Source organism: Odocoileus virginianus, chromosome 7, assembly GCF_023699985.2.
Source record: "Odocoileus virginianus isolate 20LAN1187 ecotype Illinois chromosome 7, Ovbor_1.2, whole genome shotgun sequence".
NCBI lineage: Eukaryota > Metazoa > Chordata > Mammalia > Artiodactyla > Cervidae > Odocoileus > Odocoileus virginianus.
Genome location: NC_069680.1, coordinates 60194637 through 60213520, shown reverse-complemented (window position 1 = coordinate 60213520; position 18884 = coordinate 60194637). Strand labels below are relative to the sequence as shown.

The following is an 18884-nucleotide window of genomic DNA, read 5'->3' as shown; positions in this document are numbered from 1 at the left end:
GCCAGCTTTAACGCAGTCTGTTGGCCCCATTGCTTCTTCCTCTAAGCTGCTCAAATGACCTTCATGGTTAAACCAGGGGAAAGAAATACACATAATTCCACGCTATCAGTCTCCTCCAGCAGAGCCATTTGGAGAACACTGAAGACTCTGAAGAGGCCAACTCCGTGGGTGGTACTTGGAAATGACAGGCTGAGAGCTCAGGGAGCACTGAAAACTCAGGGAGGGCTGCTCTCTCTAGGCCTGGAGTCACGCAGATTTGCTCTAAGGCTGGGCTGCAGCAGGTCTTCATGCCATGCCCAGCAAACCTCGGCAGGGGCATCACAGGGAGACCCTCCTCCCCATCTCAGGAGCACTGGCCACTTTGTAACCCGCAGGCCTCCCTTGCTGCAGGATGGAGGAGTCATATAGTTCAGAGAGAGAGAAGTCCTTAGCAACCCCTAGTTCTTGCTTGAAGGCAGGCCAGGGTGAACAGACATCACTTAGGGTATGGTAGATGGTGGGGAACCCGATTAGGTATTGAGAGTGAAACTTTCTGGCTCAACCAACTTAGCAGAATTCTTGCTAACATTGAACATGAGAGATGAACACTGAAGTGCAAAAGTCAGGCCTAGATGAAAAATCGAGGGAAGCTAGAGTAGAGTCAGAGAATCGTTGTCAGCATAGAGACTCTATGATTCAGTTTCCCTATCTGCCAAATGGGTCACTATGAAGGACCATCTAGTGCAGGCCCTCAAATATCAGTTCTCAGAATCAGCCTCTTTTCTGGGACCTATTTTATGAATAACAATGTGTTAACCTCCCTGGGCCTTGATTATCTCCTGTGTCACCTGGGATAGAATGGTAAATACTCTGTGAAATGACCCAAGTTTTTAAATAATTAATTAATTAATTTTAATTGGAGGATAATTTCTTTACAGTGTTGTAATTATTGCTATACATCGACGTGAATCATCCACGAGTGCGCGTGTCTCCCCATCCTGAACGCCCCCCCACCTCCCTCCCCACCCCGTCCTTCTGTATTGTCCCAGAGCACCAGCTTTGAGTGCCCTGCTTCATGCATCAAGCTTGCACTGATGACCTGACTTTTAAAAGAAATTTATTTATTTATTTATTATTGGCTGCGCCATGTCTTTCGTTGCTGTGTGCGGGCTTTCGCTATTTGTGGTAAGTGGGGGCTGCTCTTCCTTGTAGTGCATGAGATTCTCATTGCAATGGCTTCTCTTATTGCAGAGCACAGGCTCTAGGGTGCGGGGGTTCAGTAGTTGCGGCTCGAGGGCTCTAGAGCACAAGCTCAGTAGTTTTGGCGCATGGGGCTTGGTTGCTCCAAGGCATATGGAATCTTTCTGGACCAGAGATGGAACTTGTGTCCCCTGCCTTGGCAGGCAGATTCTTATCCACTGTGCCACCAGGGCGGTCCATGAACTGACTTCTTAAGAGCCCAAGACAAGAGGATTTTCTTATCTGGGCCATCAGGGGCAGAGGGAATGATGTCTGTCACACGTGCCCAGCTGCTGGCTGTGCTGTCGGCCTTGGCTGTTACAAAGCTGGTGTGCCAATACAGAGAAGAGGAAGCTTCCAAGTCATTAGTCCTTCTCTTCCCAACCATTGTTGGTAGGGCACTTGGGAGCTCACTGTGCATGAAGAGAGACAAGGAATTCTACAGGCAGCCCCTTCCTTTGGCTCCCCCTCCTGCAGCCCCCCCCCGCCCAGTAAGGAGCATAGGGGAGCAGGCTGCTAGCAGCTGAGTAATGTGACATTAGCATGCGGATGTGCTCCAGAGAAAGCAGAAGCTGAGTGGGCATTGACAGCAGTTGATCTTGCATTTCCTCCACTCCCAGGAACAGTGTCTGCTCACAACCTAGTGATCTGGAAACACCTTATCTCTGCTTCTTTCCCAACTGAGCCTCCATGATTGCCTTGGGCTCTGGGTCCCTCCCCATCACTTCCTTCATGGCTCCTGTCCTCTCATCCATCACGTAGGTTCTTGTCTGTCAAACGGAGCCCCCTGGCAGCCCTCTAGCCAGTCTTGCTTGGGACCCATCTCCCGGCCATGACCCACCCTAGTAACTCCATGCCAGCTGCCCAGAACATGTTCTTGTGCTCACCGTGTCTACATGCCACCTATGGTGTTTAGCCCTGGGGATTCAAGGGCAAAGAAAAGACTCTACTCTTAGGAGGTTAAGAATTTCTCCTGTCTCCAGCACTAGACCCTTGGTCTAATTGATAGAGCCAGTCCCCAGGGAGCTCAGAGCCAGTCACCCCAGGGTACTAAAGGGAGAGCAAACTCCTGTAACCTGTGATCAGTGATGTTTGATGTTACTATCCCAAAAAGATTGTGACTTGCTGAAGGCTCAGATGATGGGGAACATTTTATTTTAGCAATAAAGTATTTTAAAATTAAGGTACATGTATATATTTTTAGATATAATGCTATTGCATATTTAATAGACTACAAGGTAGGGTAACAACTTTTATATGCACTGGGAAACCAAAATATTTAGATGACTCCCTTTGTTGAGATATTCACTTTGTTGCAGTGGGCTGGAGCCAAACCCACAGTGTCTCTGAGGAATCACTGCACAGATATTCTCTTATTCATGCTTAAACAACCATGTGAGGTATATACTGTTATTATCCTGATATGAAGTTCATTTTATTATTTTTTAATTAAAGTATAGTTTTAGGTATATAGTGAAGTGATTCAGCTATACAAATATAATGTATACTTTTTTCAGGTTTCTTACCCACATGTATTATTATAAGATATTGAATATAGTTTCCTATGCTATACAGTAAATCCTTATTATTTTTTTATATATAGTGGTGTGGATCTGTTAATCCCATACTCCTAATTTATCACTCCTCCACTCTGCCTTGGGAGTCCCAGGTGGCTTGGTGGTAAAGAATCCAGTGCCAATGCAGGAGACACAGGAGACTTGGATTCGATCCCTGGGTCAGGAAGATTCCCCCGAAGAAGGAAATGGCAACCCACTCTGGTATTCTTGACTGGAAAATCCCATGGACAGAGGAGCCCAGCGGGCTACAGTTCACGGGGCTGCAGAGTCAAACACAACTGAGCACACACATGCATCCTGCCTTTCCCCTTGGACAACCAGGCATTGCTTTACATGTCTGTGAGCCTGCTTCTGTTTTGTAAATAACTTAATTTGTATTATATTTTAGATTCCACACATAAATGATATATGGTATTTGTCTCTATCTGACTTACTTCACTCAGTATATTATTCTTTAGGTCCATCAGTGTTGCTACAAATGGCATTATTTCATTGTTTTTTTATGGCTGAGTAGTATTCCATCGTGTATATATACATATATACATACATACATACATACATACATATATATATATGTATGTATGTATGTATACACACACACACACACACATCTTCTTTATCCATTCTTCTGTTGATGGACACTTAAGTTGCATGCATGTCCTGGCTATTGTAAATAGTGCTACTATGAACATTATGGTGCATGTATCTTTTCAAATTAGAGTTTCTGTCTTTTCCGTATATTTGACATGAAATTTAGTAATTTGCTTTAGGCACACAGCTGTTATGTGGCTGACCTGAGACTTGAACCAGAGACCGAGGGATCCTAAAGTTTAGGTGTGAGGAACTGTAAATGTTACCAAGTTTTAGTATAGCTTTAAAGAAAATGTGATAAAATTAGCCATTTTAAAATGTACAGTTCAGTGGCATTTGATACATTCACACTGCTCTGCAACTGTCAACTCTATCTAGTTCCAAAATACTTTATCACCCCAAAGGAGGCCCTGCACCGATTAAGTAGTCCCTCTCCAATCCTTCCTTCCCCAGTCCCTAGCAACCACTAATCTACTTTCTGTCCCTGTGGTTTTGCTTGTTCTGGACATTTCATAAGAATAGAATCATGTACTTTGTGATCTCTTAACGTCTGACTTCTTTCATTCAGCATAACGTTTTTCAGGTTCATCTGTGTTGTAGCCTATGTCAAGCTAATAGTCCGTGGTTTGTCTATACTGCTTTTTGTTTATCCATTCATCATTGGTGGACACTGGCTATTGTGAATAGTGCTGCTGTGAATACATGTACACAAGTGTTTTGAGTGCCTGTTTGCAGTTTGGTGAGTCCCACTCAGGAGTAGCATGGCTGGGATAAGTAGTAATGCTGTGTTTAATAGGATGCTTTCCTGCCTGTGGTTATATCTCCCTGGTGGGTCCCAGTGGCCCCTCACACGGGGCTGGGTGCCAGGCGCTGAGCCCACATACAGTGAATGAACCCATCATCCTTCTTCTCTGCCCGCGTGTCCCTGACCCCCTAACTTGTCCCCTTCTCCCTGACAGACGTGCCCGTGGAGAAGCTGGCTGCCATGCCTGCCTTGCACTGCATCAACCTGCGCTTCAACCCGCTGAACGCCGAGGTGCGCGTCATCGCCCCACCACTCATCAAGTTCAACATGCTTATGTCTCCAGAGGGCGCCCGGGCGCCCCCACCCTAGGCCTGCCTCCTCATGCCCACCCAGCAAGGGACGGAGGCCACCTGGCCTGGCGCCCTAGGGGAGGGAGTCCCATGGGCCTGTGTGAGGCCAAGCTTGGGGGGCTGGGGACGGGTGGGCTGAGTAGCGCGCGGTGGGAGGGTGCCGCGGTCCCAGGTAGATAGCGTAGAGCGGTAGTGGGCCCTGGAGTACCTGGATGGAGGAGGCGAGGAGGGGCTTGGAGCCCAGGCAACCAGCACTCAGCTTCTGTGCAAACCTGGGCAGGTCCTCTGAGCCTTACAATTTGAGAAAGGGGGCAATGGCAGGGGCTTTTGCCTCCTTTTGACTCCTTGAAGGCTTTTGGCAGAACACATACCTCCAAGTTACCTGCAAGTCATCAGTACCTTCTGGGCCCATGGACGAGCATTGCTGCGCACTTTCTGGGCCCTTGTGGGTTTGAGGTCTTGTTTCTAGTGCTGAGAGCCAGCAGCTGCCCTGAGAGTGACAGAAGACAACCTCCATCTATTTATTGTCTCCTGAAGACTGACCTGGATGAGGCCCTCCACTGTGCCCCATCCTCAGCCCTCTGGGCCCCTGGATTGGCGCGAACTGGAACTAGGCGTCACGGGAAAGCTGCAGACAGAGTGTGGCCCAGCGCTGAGGCACCGCTGGGAAAGTTTGTGTAGGGGCCCAGGGACCAGCGGGGGCATATCGAGTAGGCCCTGTGCTTCCCCATGACTAAGAAGTCAGCGGGGCTGGAAGTCCAGACTGCTGCATCCCTCCCCCGTGGTGACCGGGTTTGCCTGGCATCAGTCCTGCTGCAGGAATGACGGCCCAGAGAGAAACACAGACATTCGCACCTGTGCCACGCTCAACACAGTCGCCCTCAGACAGTTGTCTGGCTGCCTTGTCATTGGTCCACATGGGGGCAGAAGGCACCATGGACCCCTGGATTTGTGACCAGTTCCCAGGCTGCCACCACCCAGAGCCCTGATGACCTAGTCATCTCTAGGCCCTCGATCTGGAGTCTAGGGTGTGGCCAGGAAATTGTGTGACCAGCCATCTCTGTGTGCCCGGGACTGAGGGGTTTCCTGGGACGTGGGACTTTGAGCGCTAACACTGGGACAGCACCCAGCAAACGGGCAACTGGTCCCTCCATGGGGCCTGGGCTCTGGCTTCCTGACCACACCTGTGGTTTGGACAGCTGCTGACCCCATGATCCCCAGATACATCTACCTCCCACCTTCTCATCTGTGGAGCAAGTAGACTCAGAGCCCAGAGCCCACCTGGCCTGGTCTACAGGAGACAGCTGAGGCCTCAGGGGTCTGCAGCAAGCCAGACTACCCAGTCTACATCTGTAGACTAGTGGCCCTCTTCCCGTCCTGCGGTTAGGCTGTTCACAGCTCAGACCACTGCTCAGAGCACTAACCCTTTCTCAGAATGCTCCCAGACCCATTCCTCCTCCCCGGCTCCACGGCCCACCCCTGCCCAGGCCTTCGGTCTCAGCAAGAGGCTGACTGATTGGGCCACTGTTGGCCCATTGCTGAATGATCAGTGTTTGCTCTGCTCATCTTTCAAGGCCTGGTTGGTGAAGCTCTGGGGGAGAGTGTTTTCAGGTTGAGGAGGCCGAAATGGGATCTTTTAGGGCTTTGGAGTTAAGCTGTGGATGGTGGGGACGAGTGAGCCTGTAGTCCAGCCCAGGCTGATTGGGATACCCTAGACTGTGTCCTGGAGTGGGGTTTTTCCTTGTCAAAGAAGGGGTGCACTTTTCCGATATGCAGGAAGACACTGTATAGCCAGAGCCTTGCAGCTCAAGTGTGGTCTGTGGGCCTGCAGAGTTGGCATCCATGGAAGCTCAATAGAAATGCAGAATCCCAGGCCCTATTCTAGACTTCTGGAACCAGAAACTGCATTTCAGAAGAGCTGATTTCCACAAGCAGGGGCCTGGGGCGATCCTGGGGACATTCTCAGAGAAGAGGGTGAAGGTTCTCGGCTCTCCCTCTGCACCATCAGTGGAGTCTGAGTCTGCTCATGCCCCTCTAAGCCAGCCCCCAGAGACCCTGGGCCCCTTCTATCTTTCCAGAGGCTGTGCGGTGCTCCCAGTGAAGGGACTGACCCAAAGCCGCCAGGAGAGGAAAGCTGGCTTTGCCTGGCCTTCCTGGGTAACTTCTACTGCTTCCCCAGGTTGTCACCTAAGGCCCTTAGACAGGGTGGCTTCTGGAAGCTGTTTTCTACTCTGCTTGGAGAGTTTGCCCATGCCTGCTGGAAAAGCTTGGGCAGTCAGAGAAGGCCCCAGATCAAAGCCCACTGTGTGAGTGAGCCCTTTGCTTCAGTCTGCAATAAAGAATGCATTGGTTTCATCTGTCTGTTGCTGTTTGATTCATTCTCACGGCACAGATCTCACGTGGCCCGGGTGGTGACCACATCCATTGGCAAAGAGGGGGGGCTGCCCCTCTGGTTGAAATTACGGGGTGAAGCTGCTTGACCCGAGTGTGGCTTGGAACATTCACCATGGGCGGAGACACAGCCAGGCAGAGTTGATGCCTGCCCTGACTCTGTGCAGCTGCAGAGGTCTAAACATCAGTCTGGGGGACCTGGTACCTGCAGAAGGATGAGGGGCCCACTGTCCCCGCCTTGCCGTTTCTCCCTGACTGATGCCAGAAATTGCACCCTTAGTGGTTCGTTTCTCAGGGTCAAAAGTTCTCAAGGAGAGGTCTCGGACCAGCCAGGGAGCTGGTTAGAGATCTCACCCCAACCCCACAGCTACAGAATCAGATGCTCTGGAGATGGAGCCCAGCATGCCACTTTAATAATCTTTAACTCCAGTAGTTCTGATGCACGTGAGAAACTGCTCCTGGCTTCAAGGTTTAAGTCAGTTTTTGTTTTCTAAATCTGGGAGATCAGCCCGAGTTTGCCTTGAGTTTTAGGCCAGCCTTGCCATCACTTTTGTTTCACAAACACATATAGAGCTTAGGACACACCAGGCAGTGTCTAAGCACGTGATGGATATTAACTCATTTAATCTACCAACAAGTGCAGTGAGTTCTGTGCATTGGACAAATTCCTTTCCTCTCTCTGAACCCTCTTTGCTGTCTGTAAAGAGAAGGGGCTGTAAAGGGATCCCCAAGAGACTTTCTAGAACTCACTCTGTCTGTGGTTCTGGGGGCTTCACTATAGCTGTGTCTTTTGGACCAGCCTGGACTCAGGCTGCCACGCACCCCACCCCAAAGGTCAAAAAGAAGACTCCCCCGACTTCATTTCTTCTTGCTGAATGCTGGCTTACCAAAAATATCACAGGCTGAGAGCTGTTGGCCAGACAGAGCCGAAACAGCTCTTCTCCGGGTCAGGGAGATCTTTACCATGCCTCCCCAGCGTGCCAGTGTAGGGAGGGTACAGTCATGAGAAGGAGATTTCCGAGTCTGGTTTCAGGTGGGGCTTTCTGCGCAGGGAAGGATGCCTTGACTAGGATAGCATAAAGATCGTGATAGAGTTTAGGATCGGTGGACACGACAAGGAGACGTTTTGAGGCGAGGAGTTCAAAGATTCTTAAGATGTAAGCTCTTAAAGACTTAAATGCAAGATCAGAAACTATAAAACTCTTAGAGGAAAACCTAGAACACTCAGTGACAAAGCAATATCTTCTATGACCCACCTCCTAGAGTAATGGAAATAAAAACAAGAATAAACAAGTGGAACCTAATTAAACTTAAAAGCTTTTGGACAGTAAAGGAAACTACGAACAAGGTGAAAAGACAACCCTCAGAATGAGAGAAACTGACCAAGAATTTCCAAAATATAAAGCGGTTCATACAACTCAATACCAGAAAAACAAACAACCCAATCAAAAAGTGGGAAAAAGACCTAAACACATTTCTCCAAAGAAGACATACAGATGGCTAACAAACACATGAAAAGATGCTCAACATCACTCATTAGAGAAATCCAAATCAAAACTACAATGAGATATCACCCTGTACCAGTCAGAATGGCCATCATCAAAAAGTCTATAAACAATAAATGCTGGAGAGGGTGTGGAACAAGGGAACCCTTTTGCATTGCTGTATCAATGTAAATTGAAACAGCCACTATGGAAGACAGTATGGAGATGCCTTAAAAAACTAGGAATAAAATCACCATATGACCCAGCAATCCCACTCCTAGATATATACTCTGAGAAAACCATAATTGAAAAAAACACATGTACCCCAACGTTCATTGCAGTGCTATTTGCAATAGCTAGGACATGAAAGCAACATAGATGTCCATCAACAGATGAATGGATAAAGAAGCTGTGGTACATATACACAATGGAATATTCAGTTCAGTTCAGTCGTTTAATCGTGTCCGGCTCTTTGTGATCCCATGAATCACAGCACGCCAGGCCTCCCTGTCCATCACCAACTCCCGGAGTTTACTCAAACTCATGTCCATCGAGCTGGTGTATTAGCCATAAAAAGGAACACACTTAAGTCAGTTCTAATGAGGTGGACAAACCTAAAGCCTATTACACAGAGTAAAGTAAGTCAGAAATGTAACTATCATATGTTCTCACATATATATGGAATCTAGAAAGTTGGTACTGGTGAATTAATTTTCAGGGCAGCAATGGAGAAACAGACATAGAAAACAGACCTAAGGACACGGGGAGGGGAGGAGGAAGAGGGTGAGATGTATGGAGAGAGAAACATGGAAATTTACAATACCATGTGCAAAATAGATAGTGGGAATTTGCTGTATAACTCAGGGAATTCAAACAGGGGCTCTGTGATGATCTAGAAGGGTGGGATGAGAGGGAGATGGGAGGTTCCGGAGGGAGGGGACATGGGTGTACCTGTGGCTGATTCTTGTTGATGTGTGACAGAAAACCACAAAATTCTGTAAAGCAATTATCCTTCAATTTAAAAAAGTGAAAAAAAATGAAATATTTATTAAAAGGAAAAAAAGATGTAAGTTTTTTCTTTCTTTCTTTTTTTTTGTCTGTGCTTAGTGACATGTGGGATCTTAGTTTTCTGACCAAGGATTGAAACTGTGCCCCCTGCATTGGGAATACAGTTTCTTAACACTGGATGGCCAGTGGAGTCCTTGTAAGCTCTCTTTTGATGCTGTTTACTAAAGAGTTAGGCAGTTTGATGTTCCTTTAAATGATGGTTTCAGGGATTGCCTAGAATGAACAATACAGTGATTTATAACTTTTACTCTCTGGGCAAGAATTTCCTGGATTAGTACTGTTGTGTTGAATATGATAAGATACAAAGACTTAATGATGTTGACAGGAAGATGTGTGGGGCTAGAGGGCTGCTTTGCTTGAGAATACAGCTGACATATAACATTATATTAGTTTCAGGTGCTTAACAGTGATTCCCTATGTGTATAAACTGTGAAATGACCATCACAGAAAGTCTAGTTAACATCCATCACCACACATAGAGGGGTTCGGTTCTCAGTCTCCCCCAGATTCAGTGTTGGACCCTAGGCCTTACTTTGGAGCTACCCTTTACTTTACTGAAACGTGCCTGTCCCTTCTCAGAAAGCTGGCCCTGGGGCGGGGAGCAGTTCCTGGAAGAGTGAGCATTGGCAGGGGCCCAGAAGTTCTGGCCAGAGTGCTGGGAGAGATGCCAAGGCCAAGAAGTGCTGGGAGTCTGCATCACTGGGCCACTGGGCAGGACATGAGCTGGGCTGGGTCCAAGAGCAGTCAGATCACTCTGTGGACGTGAGCCTCAGGGCTGAGTGGGCTAAACCTGTCCCTCAGAAAAGGGGCACAAGCCCAGCTGCTCTAGGTCCGAGCAGGAGCACTCATTAGGCCCCTACTGTTTATCAGCCCTGGGCAGCACTTCTCTGTCTTCTCGTTTACTATCAGCAACACGCCCTTGGTCCTCACTCTGCAGATGAGGACAGCCTTAGGGCCTAGGGGTTAATGTGTTCCTCGGAAGAAGCAGAGCTGGAGTTTGAGCTGGAAGGCTGGCTGGGATGGGAGATGCCATTGCCTTTTTTCCAACTCACATGTTCTTTCTCCCATCACATTCCTGTGAAGAGCCCCTGACCCTTGCTTTTCTCATCCATAAAATGGGTGCCAAGACTGCCTCCCGTCACACCTCAGGTGGTAGAGGTAAGTAGCTCTTGGCAGTCAGCATTATGCCCACTGCATACACCTAAGAGCTTCCTCATCCTCTGCTTACACCAGCCCTTGTGTGGGCTCAACTTGAGTGCCCAGACAAGAACCTGTCTCTCAGGGAAGCACAGAGCTGTTTGTCACACATCCCTGGAGGACATCTGGATGCTGATGGGAGATTTCATCCCACAGGAAATGACAAGACTGACAGCTCACTGGTCCCCCATCTTCACAGCTCAGGAATCTAGGAGGTTCTGCGTTGGGCCGCCAAGGACAACTAATAACTCGTATGACTCAGAGCCTTGGCCAGGAGTCAGCTGAGGCTCATGCTACTCTGTGCACATCCAGGTTCTCACCAGCCAAGGGTACCTGGACACCCTCTCTCCTCTAGATGGAAAACACTTAAATTAGGGTGTCTTCAGGGGTGGACCCTGCAGAACTGCCACACGACGCAACTCCGATGGGTGCCAGTCATGATGCATTCTAGCTCATTGGCACCAGTTACCTAGAAAATGGGTTCCCAAGTGGTCTGGTAGTAAAGAATCCACCTACCAAAGCACGAGATGCAGGTGCAATCTCTAGGTCAGGAAGATCCCCTGAAGTAGGAAATGGCAACCCAGTCCAGTATTCTTGCCTGGGAAATCCAATGGACAGAGGAGCTTGGTGGGCTACAGTCTTAGTCAGTCAGTCAGTTCAGTCACTCGGTCATGTCTGACTCTGCAACCCCACGAATCACAGCACGCCAGGCCTCCCTGTCCATCACCAACTCCTGGAGTTTACTCAAACTCATGCCCATCGAGTAGGTGATGCCATCCAGCCATCTCATCCTCTGTCGTCCCCTTCTCCTCCTGCCCCCAATCCCTCCCAGCACCAGGGTCTTTTCCAATGAGTCAACTCTTCGCGTGAGGTGGCCAAAGTACTGGAGTTTCAGCTTCAGCATCAGTCCTTCCAATGAACACCCAGGACTGATTTCCTTTAGGATGGACTGGTTGGACCTCCTTGCAGTCCAAGGGACTCTCAAGAGTCTTCTCCAACACCACAGTTCAAAGGCATCAATTTTTTGGTGCTCAGCTTTCTTCACAGTCCAACTCTCACATCCATACATGACCACTGGAAAAACCATAGCCTTGACTAGATGGACCTTTGTTGACAAAGTAATGTCTCTGCTTTTTAATATGCTATCTAGGTTGGTCATAACTTTCCTTCCAAGGAGTAAGCATCTTTTAATTTCATGGCTGCTGTCACCATCTGCAGTGATTTTGGAGCCCCAAAAAATAAAGTCAGCCACTGTTTCCACTGTTTCCTCATCTATTTGCCATGAGGTGATGGGACCAGATGCCATGATCTTAGTTTTCTGAATGTTAAGCTTTAAGCCAACTTTTTCACTCTCCTCTTTCACTTTCATCAAAAGGCTTTTTAGTTCCTCTTCACTTTCTGCCATAAGGGTGGTGTCATCTGCATATCTGAGGTTATTGATATTTCTCCCGGCAGTCTTGATTCCAGCTTGTGCTTCTTCCAGCCCAGCGTTTCTCATGATGACAGCCTATGGAGTTGCAAAACAGTCAGACATGACAGAGCATGCAGGTCACGCCTGGGAATGAACACTTCAATGAACCTAGAAAATAACATGCATGGACCCTGGGGGTTGGACAAGGTTGGTCCTGGATCTCCGGACTGTATAAGAGACTAAGTCACTGGGATGTTTTAAGATGCAGATTCCAAACCCACCAGAACCCCATTAAACCAGACTCAAAGCAGGGCCCCCACCTCTGCACCCTAAAGAGTCTCTGTTTCTCCCCCACACAGTACCCAGAGGATCCTTTTATTATTTAAAAAAAATTTTTTTTTTAGCTGTGCTGTGTGATTTGTGAACAGGGATTGATCAGTTCCCCGATCAGAAATTGAACCTGGGCCCTGGTGGGAAAAGTGTGGAATCCTAACCACTGGACCTCCAGGGAATTCCCCAGAAGATCCTTTTAAATCCTAAGTCCCTATCTCCCCACATCCTGCAGGGTCTCCATGGCACTTCAGTGTAAAAGCCAAGTCCTTACAGCGGTCTCTAGGACCAGGTGTGATCTTCCCTTCATTACTTCTCTGGTCCTTTTTTCCCCCTTCTTCACTGCATTTCACTGCAGGGCAGCACACTAGCCTCCCATTGTTCCTCCAACACCCCAGGTGTGCACATGCCTCAGGGCCTTTGTCATCCCAAGGACTGACAAGCGATGGGAAGTCTTTGCTTTGGTCTTTCATCCCTCACAAGCGGGGCTTCCCTGGTGGCTCAGCAGTGAAGAATCCACCTGCCAATGCAGGAGACATGAGTTCAATCCCTGGGTTGGGAAGATCCCCTGGAGAAGGGCAACCCACTCCAGTATTCTTGCTAGGAAAATCTCTGGACAGAGAAGCCTGGTAGGCTACGGTCCATAGGGTCGCAAAGAGTCGGACACAAGGGAAGCGACTGAGCACACACACACACGCCCTCACAAGCCATGGTGCTGTGGCTGGGCTTTTCCTAATGGAGTGCCAGGTGGCCAGCATGCATGATCTGAGGGAGGAATCCCCTGGTCTCCCCCACTAGCCTACCACTGTGACCATTGCTTTTGGTTTAGCACCACCCTGTCGCTGTGATCCTATTCCAACCCTTGATAGGATTTCAAGAAGGATTCCTATACACAAAGCTTAGAGGCTGGATGGGGCTCTTGCTCTTGGTGTGGTCTTCAGATGAGCAGCATCAACAGCACCTGGGGGGATGTTAGACCCAGAGGATGGGTCCCTCCCCAGACCTTCTGAATCAGAATCTGCATTTTTTTTTTTTCAAGAAAATTCTGAAGTTTTGATCAGCATTCATTAGTCCTTCTATTCACTAATATTGAAACTTGCAAGTAAAAATTACAAGATTCATTTCATTGTCTTATCTGATGACCACTTTAAAGGAAAATGATACATTTCTCATGTGATAAACTTCATACTGCTCAAGCTGCTAAGAAAGACCAAAAAATTAAATATCTGGAAAATGGAAACAGGATTATCAAGAATAGCTTAAACCAATCCTCTTTCATATCCTGGATTGAAAACTACTTTGACCCTTAACAAAATCAGCATTTTTCTGTCATCATAACATTGAACAGACAACAGGGCTGTGCACGAATAGGATAGATAAGCATTAGTGAATACGGGGAGGAAGAAAAAGTATAATTTACAAAGCATTGTCTAGAGGGAATTTTTGAGTGAATTCTCTGAGAAAAACTGGGCACACGGAGATGAGTAAGAAAGCCCGAGGTCCCGGGAGAAATGGGAGAGGAAACAGTTGGAGAAAACTGAAAAAGGGAAGTTCAAGGAATAGGTGAGGTTGTTGAATAGTTGGGTGTTTATCTAACAGTAACCGCCACACGTCCTACCTCAAGCACTCAGTTTCTTTCTGAGGAGGCAACACTCTTAACAGTTTCCTGTTTACTCCCCTAGACTCATTTATACATATTCACATTATATATAACTTGTTAATGTCTTTACCCAAATGGCAGTATATTATACACGCTGACAGCTCTGCATTTAACTTTTTTCATTTAACAAAATAAATTGAAGACGTGTTCCATTTTGGTATGTAATAAAGTCACTTGCTTCTTTTTAATGGGTGAAAAGTATTCCATTGTATCAATGTGCCATCATTTATCCAGTCCTCAGCCAACCCTGACAGAAATACAGAGTTTAGTCTAAAATGCCAAATATAAGTGAGAAAACGTATTCATATATATTCCCTTTTACCTACAAAATGGGGATCATTTTGGATCTTATATCTGATGAATCAAACTGGATATTCATGGGTTCAGGATTTATTTCATTATCTACCTCAGTGATGAGAAGATGCCTAGAATCACTATCCATATTTGCCATTTTTCTCAGACTCTAAGAACAGTTCTATGAAGACCTACAAGACCTTCTAGAACTAACACCCAAAAAGATGTCCTTTTCATTATAGGGGACTGGAATGCAAAAGTAGGAAGTCAGGAAACACCTGGAGTAACATGCAAATTTGGCCTTGGAGTACAGAATGAAGCAGGGCAAAGGCTAATAGAGTTCTGCCAAGAGAACGCACTGGTCATAGCAAACACCCTCTTCCAACAACACAAGAGAAGACTCTACACATGGACATCACCAGAGGGTCAACACCAAAATCAGATTGATTATATTCTTTGCAGCCAAAGATGGAGAAGCTCTATACAGTCAGCAAAAACAAGACCAGGAGCTGACTGTGGCTCAGATCATGAACTCCTCCTTATTGCCACATTCAGACTGAAATTGAAGAAAGTGGAGAAAGCCACTAGACCATTCAGGTATGACCTAAATCAAATCCCTTATGACTATACTGTGGAAGTGAGAAGTAGATTTAAGGGACTAGATCTGATAGACAGAGTGCCTGATGAACTATGGATGGAGGTTTGTGACATTGAACAGGAGACAGGGATCAAGACCATCCCCAAGAAAAAGAAATGCAAAAAAGCAAAATGGCTGTCTGAGGAGGCCTTACAAATAGCTGTGAAAAGAAGGGAAGCAAAAGGCAAAGGAGAAAAGGAAAGATATACCCATTTGAATGCAGAGCTCCAAAGAATTGCAGAGATAAGAAAGCCTTCCTTAGCGATCAATGCAAAGAAATAGAGGAAAACAACAGGATGGGAAAGACTAGAGATCTCTTCAAGAAAATTAGAGATACCAAAGGAACATTTCATACAAAGATGGGCTCAATAAAGGACAGAAATCGTAGAGACCTAACAGAAGCAGAAGATGTTAAGAAGAGATGGCAAGAATACACAGAAGAACTATACAAAAAAGATCTTCACAACCCAGATAATCACGGTGGTGTGATCACTCACCTAGAGCCAGACATCCTGGAATGTGAAGTCAAGTGGGCCTTAGAAAGCATCACTAGGAACAAAGCTAGTGGAGGTGATGGAATTCCAGTTGAGCTATTTCAAATAGTGAAAGAGGATGATGTAAAAGTGCTGCACTCAATATGTCAGCAAATTTGGAAAACTCAGTAGTGGCCACAGGACTGGAAAGAAAGGCAATGCCAAAGAATGCTCAAACTACTGCACATTTGCACTCATCTCACACGCTAGTAAAGTGATACTTAAAATTCTCCAAGCCAGGCTTCAGCAATACGTGAACCATGAACTTCCAGATGTTTTAGCTGGTTTCAGAAAAGGCAGAGGAACCATAGAGCAAGTTGCCAACATCCGCTGGATCATAGAAAAAGCAAGAGAGTTCCAGAAAAACACCTATTTCTGCTTTATTGACTATGCCAAAGCCTTTGACTGTTTGGATCACAATAAACTGTGGGAAATTCTGAAAGAGATGGGAAGGCCAGACCACCTGACCTGCCTCTTGAGAAACCTGTATGCAGGTCAGGAAGCAACAGTTAGAACTGGACATGGAACAACAGACTGGTTCCAAATAGGAAAAGGAGTACGTCAAGGCTGTATATTGTCACCCTGCTTATTTAACTTATATGCAGAGTACATCATGAGAAATGCTGGGCTGAAGGAAGCCCAAGCTGGAATCAAGATTGCTGGGAGAAATATCAATAACCTCAGATATGCAGATGACACCACCCTTATGGCAGAAAGTGAAGAACTAAAGAGCCTCTTGATGAAAGTGAAAGAAGAGAGAAAAAGTTGGCTTAAAGCTCAACATTCAGAAAATTAAGATCATGGCATCTGGTCCCATCACTTCATGGCAAATAGATGGAGAAACAGTGGAAACAGTGGCTGACTTTATTTTTCTGGGCTCCAAAATCACTGCAGATGGTGATTGCAGCCATGAAATTAAAAGACACTTACTCCTTGGAAGGAAAGTTATAACCAACCTAGATAGCATATTAAACAGCAGAGACATTACTTTGTCAACAAAGGTCCGTCTAGTCAAGGCTATGGTTTTTCCAGTCCTCATGTATGGATGTGAGAGTTGGACTATAAAGAAAGCTGAGGGCCGAAAAATTGATGCTTTTGAACTGTGGTGTTGGAGAAGACTCTTGAGAGTCCCTTGGACTGCAAGGAGATCCAACCAGTCCATCGTAAAGGAGATCAGTCCTGGGTGTTCATTGGAAGGACTGATGTTGAAGCTGAAACTCCAATACTTTGGACACCTGATGCAAAGAGCTGACTCATTTGAAAAGACCCTGATGCTGGGAAACATTGAGGGCAGGAGGAGAAGGGGATGATAGAGGATGAGATGGTTGGATGGCATCACCAACTCAATGGACATGTGTTTGGTTGGACTCCAGGAGTTGGTGATGGACAGGGAGGCCTGGCGTGCTGCAGTTCATGGGGTCGCAAAGGTTTGAACACAACTGAGCAACTGAACTAAAGACTAAGGACTAAAGAAGGGTGTCCTAAGCAGGCCAAGCCCAGAAACTTAGAGAGCTCAGTGGGAAGGAGGACACTCCTTCCACAATCTTCGCAACTTGTTACAGCCCAGAATCTGTATTTTAACCATCACCACCCCTTCTCCCCCAACATGATTCATAAGGGCTTCCCTTGTGGCTCAACCGGTAAAGAATCCACCTGAAATGCCTGCAATGTGGGAGACCTGGATTCGATCCCTGGGTTGAGAAGATCCCCTGGAGAAGAGAAAGGCTACCCACTCCAGTATTCTGGCCTGGAGAATTCCATGGGGTCGCAAAGTGTCAGACACAACTGAGCGACTTTCACATGATCCATGGGCATATTCAAGTTTGAGAAGATTGACTTTTGATGACTCTGAGATCCCCTCTCATATTTTCAAAGTTCCTGTCATAGGCAGTGCCAAAGTGTAATTTTGATAAAAACATGACTTTTATAAAGATAGGATGATCATGTGTCAAAGATTTTATTCAGCTCATTAGTTAATGAGGGAACCAAGACAGTAAAGCTGACCCCCAGGGCATTTGTATAATCCTGGAAGAAAAAGTAATGTTGAAATATGATCACTGTTACACGCAACACTGGTCAGTGTTCTACAAGGCAATAAACAGCCAACAGTGGGGTTGACACTCTTTTCTACTGGACACAAATCCACAAATTACCATGTAACCTCTCAGCATCTCTGCACTTAAGTAATGGTAACTGACAGAGCCACAGGGGAACATTTCATGGGCAAGCCCTTTAAACAGAGCTTCATGCATACATGCAGTTACCATCTTGGCCTCATCTCTAGGTTTTAGGTACTCTTTTCTAATGACTGATTCTCCTGCAAGGATGTTAATATTCCCGGGACCAAGCTGAACCAAACAGAACCACCTGCTCTGTTTCTCGTAAAGAATGGGGAACCATCCACAGCTGGAGGGGAGAGGAAAGAACCAGAGGTACACAGAGGAGGTGAAAGTAGCTAAAAGAAAATCCATACCAGCAGCTCACCACATGTCTGTGACTGTGCAGAGTACTTCCCCACAGCATGGGAAGAAGCTACTGTTTTAATTTCAATTTTCCAGGTGAAACACTGAGAACTGGAGATGACAGAGAACGTGGTCAAGGTCAGACATTAATCGGTGGGAGAACTGGAGACGAAAGAGAACCTGGTCAAGACATTAATTGGTGGGGCAACCAAACCAAGTCCATATTTCTAGGGATTGGTGACCAGGGCCTGGGAAATGGTTTACAAAAGGCTCTATCTTGTCTGAAGGAGGCTCTGCTGCCCCCAGAGAGCTGCCCACCTCTCCCAAAAGGCCTCAACACTTTGCCATTATTTCTCTGGTCCTGGGATGCTGACCTGACCCCGCCTTGACCTAGAAGCCTTCAACCCACCCCCCTCTCCTCAGGGCATAGGACCCCAGCCAGAGAGCTGGAGTTCCTTGGTGTGGCCCCAGCCCCTCCTCCTGAGGGGACTCCTTAGCCTGGGTTCCCAGAGAAGGTAGACCCCAGAGTGGGAAGTTCTTCTGGTCCATAGCTCTCCCACTTTACAGATGGGAACACTGAGCTCCAGAGAGAGTGTTCCAGAGGGCAAGTGGAGCCCTTACCCAGCGACATGCAGCGCAAAGCCCAGAAGAATGCTCAGGCTTCTTGCTCCGGTCTTGGGTTCTTTCTGGGGTCCTTGCTGGGTCCTGAGCTTTTCTGCTTGGCACTTCTGGCCTCTCCTTCCACCCTGGCTGTGCTGTGGGAAGTGAGTCAGCTATTAGCACCTTGGCTTGTCTTTTATAAATGCAAATAACTCTTCCTTGGGGAGAGCTCATTAATTAGCATTTTAAAGCAATTTGAAGGAAGTGTTGGCTGGCGAAGGAGAGAGGGGCCCCTCCTGACTCCCAGGAAGGGAGCCCACTCTGGCCCAAACCTCA

General features: G+C 47.0%; 1 protein-coding gene across 4 annotated transcripts in view; it reads left to right on the top strand.

Annotated features, from left to right (window-relative positions):
• LRRC20 (leucine rich repeat containing 20) overlaps positions 1-6836 on the top strand; it is a 75993-nt gene extending 69157 nt beyond the window's left edge. For all 4 annotated transcript variants that reach the window (XM_070470767.1, XM_020877456.2, XM_070470766.1 and 1 more), the window contains one exon: positions 4346-6836. In XM_070470767.1, the coding sequence (XP_070326868.1) occupies positions 4346-4500 (155 nt within the window). In that variant the 3' untranslated portion in view covers positions 4501-6836. The remainder of the gene's footprint in view (positions 1-4345) is intronic.
• Positions 6837-18884: the final 12048 nt, after the last annotated feature.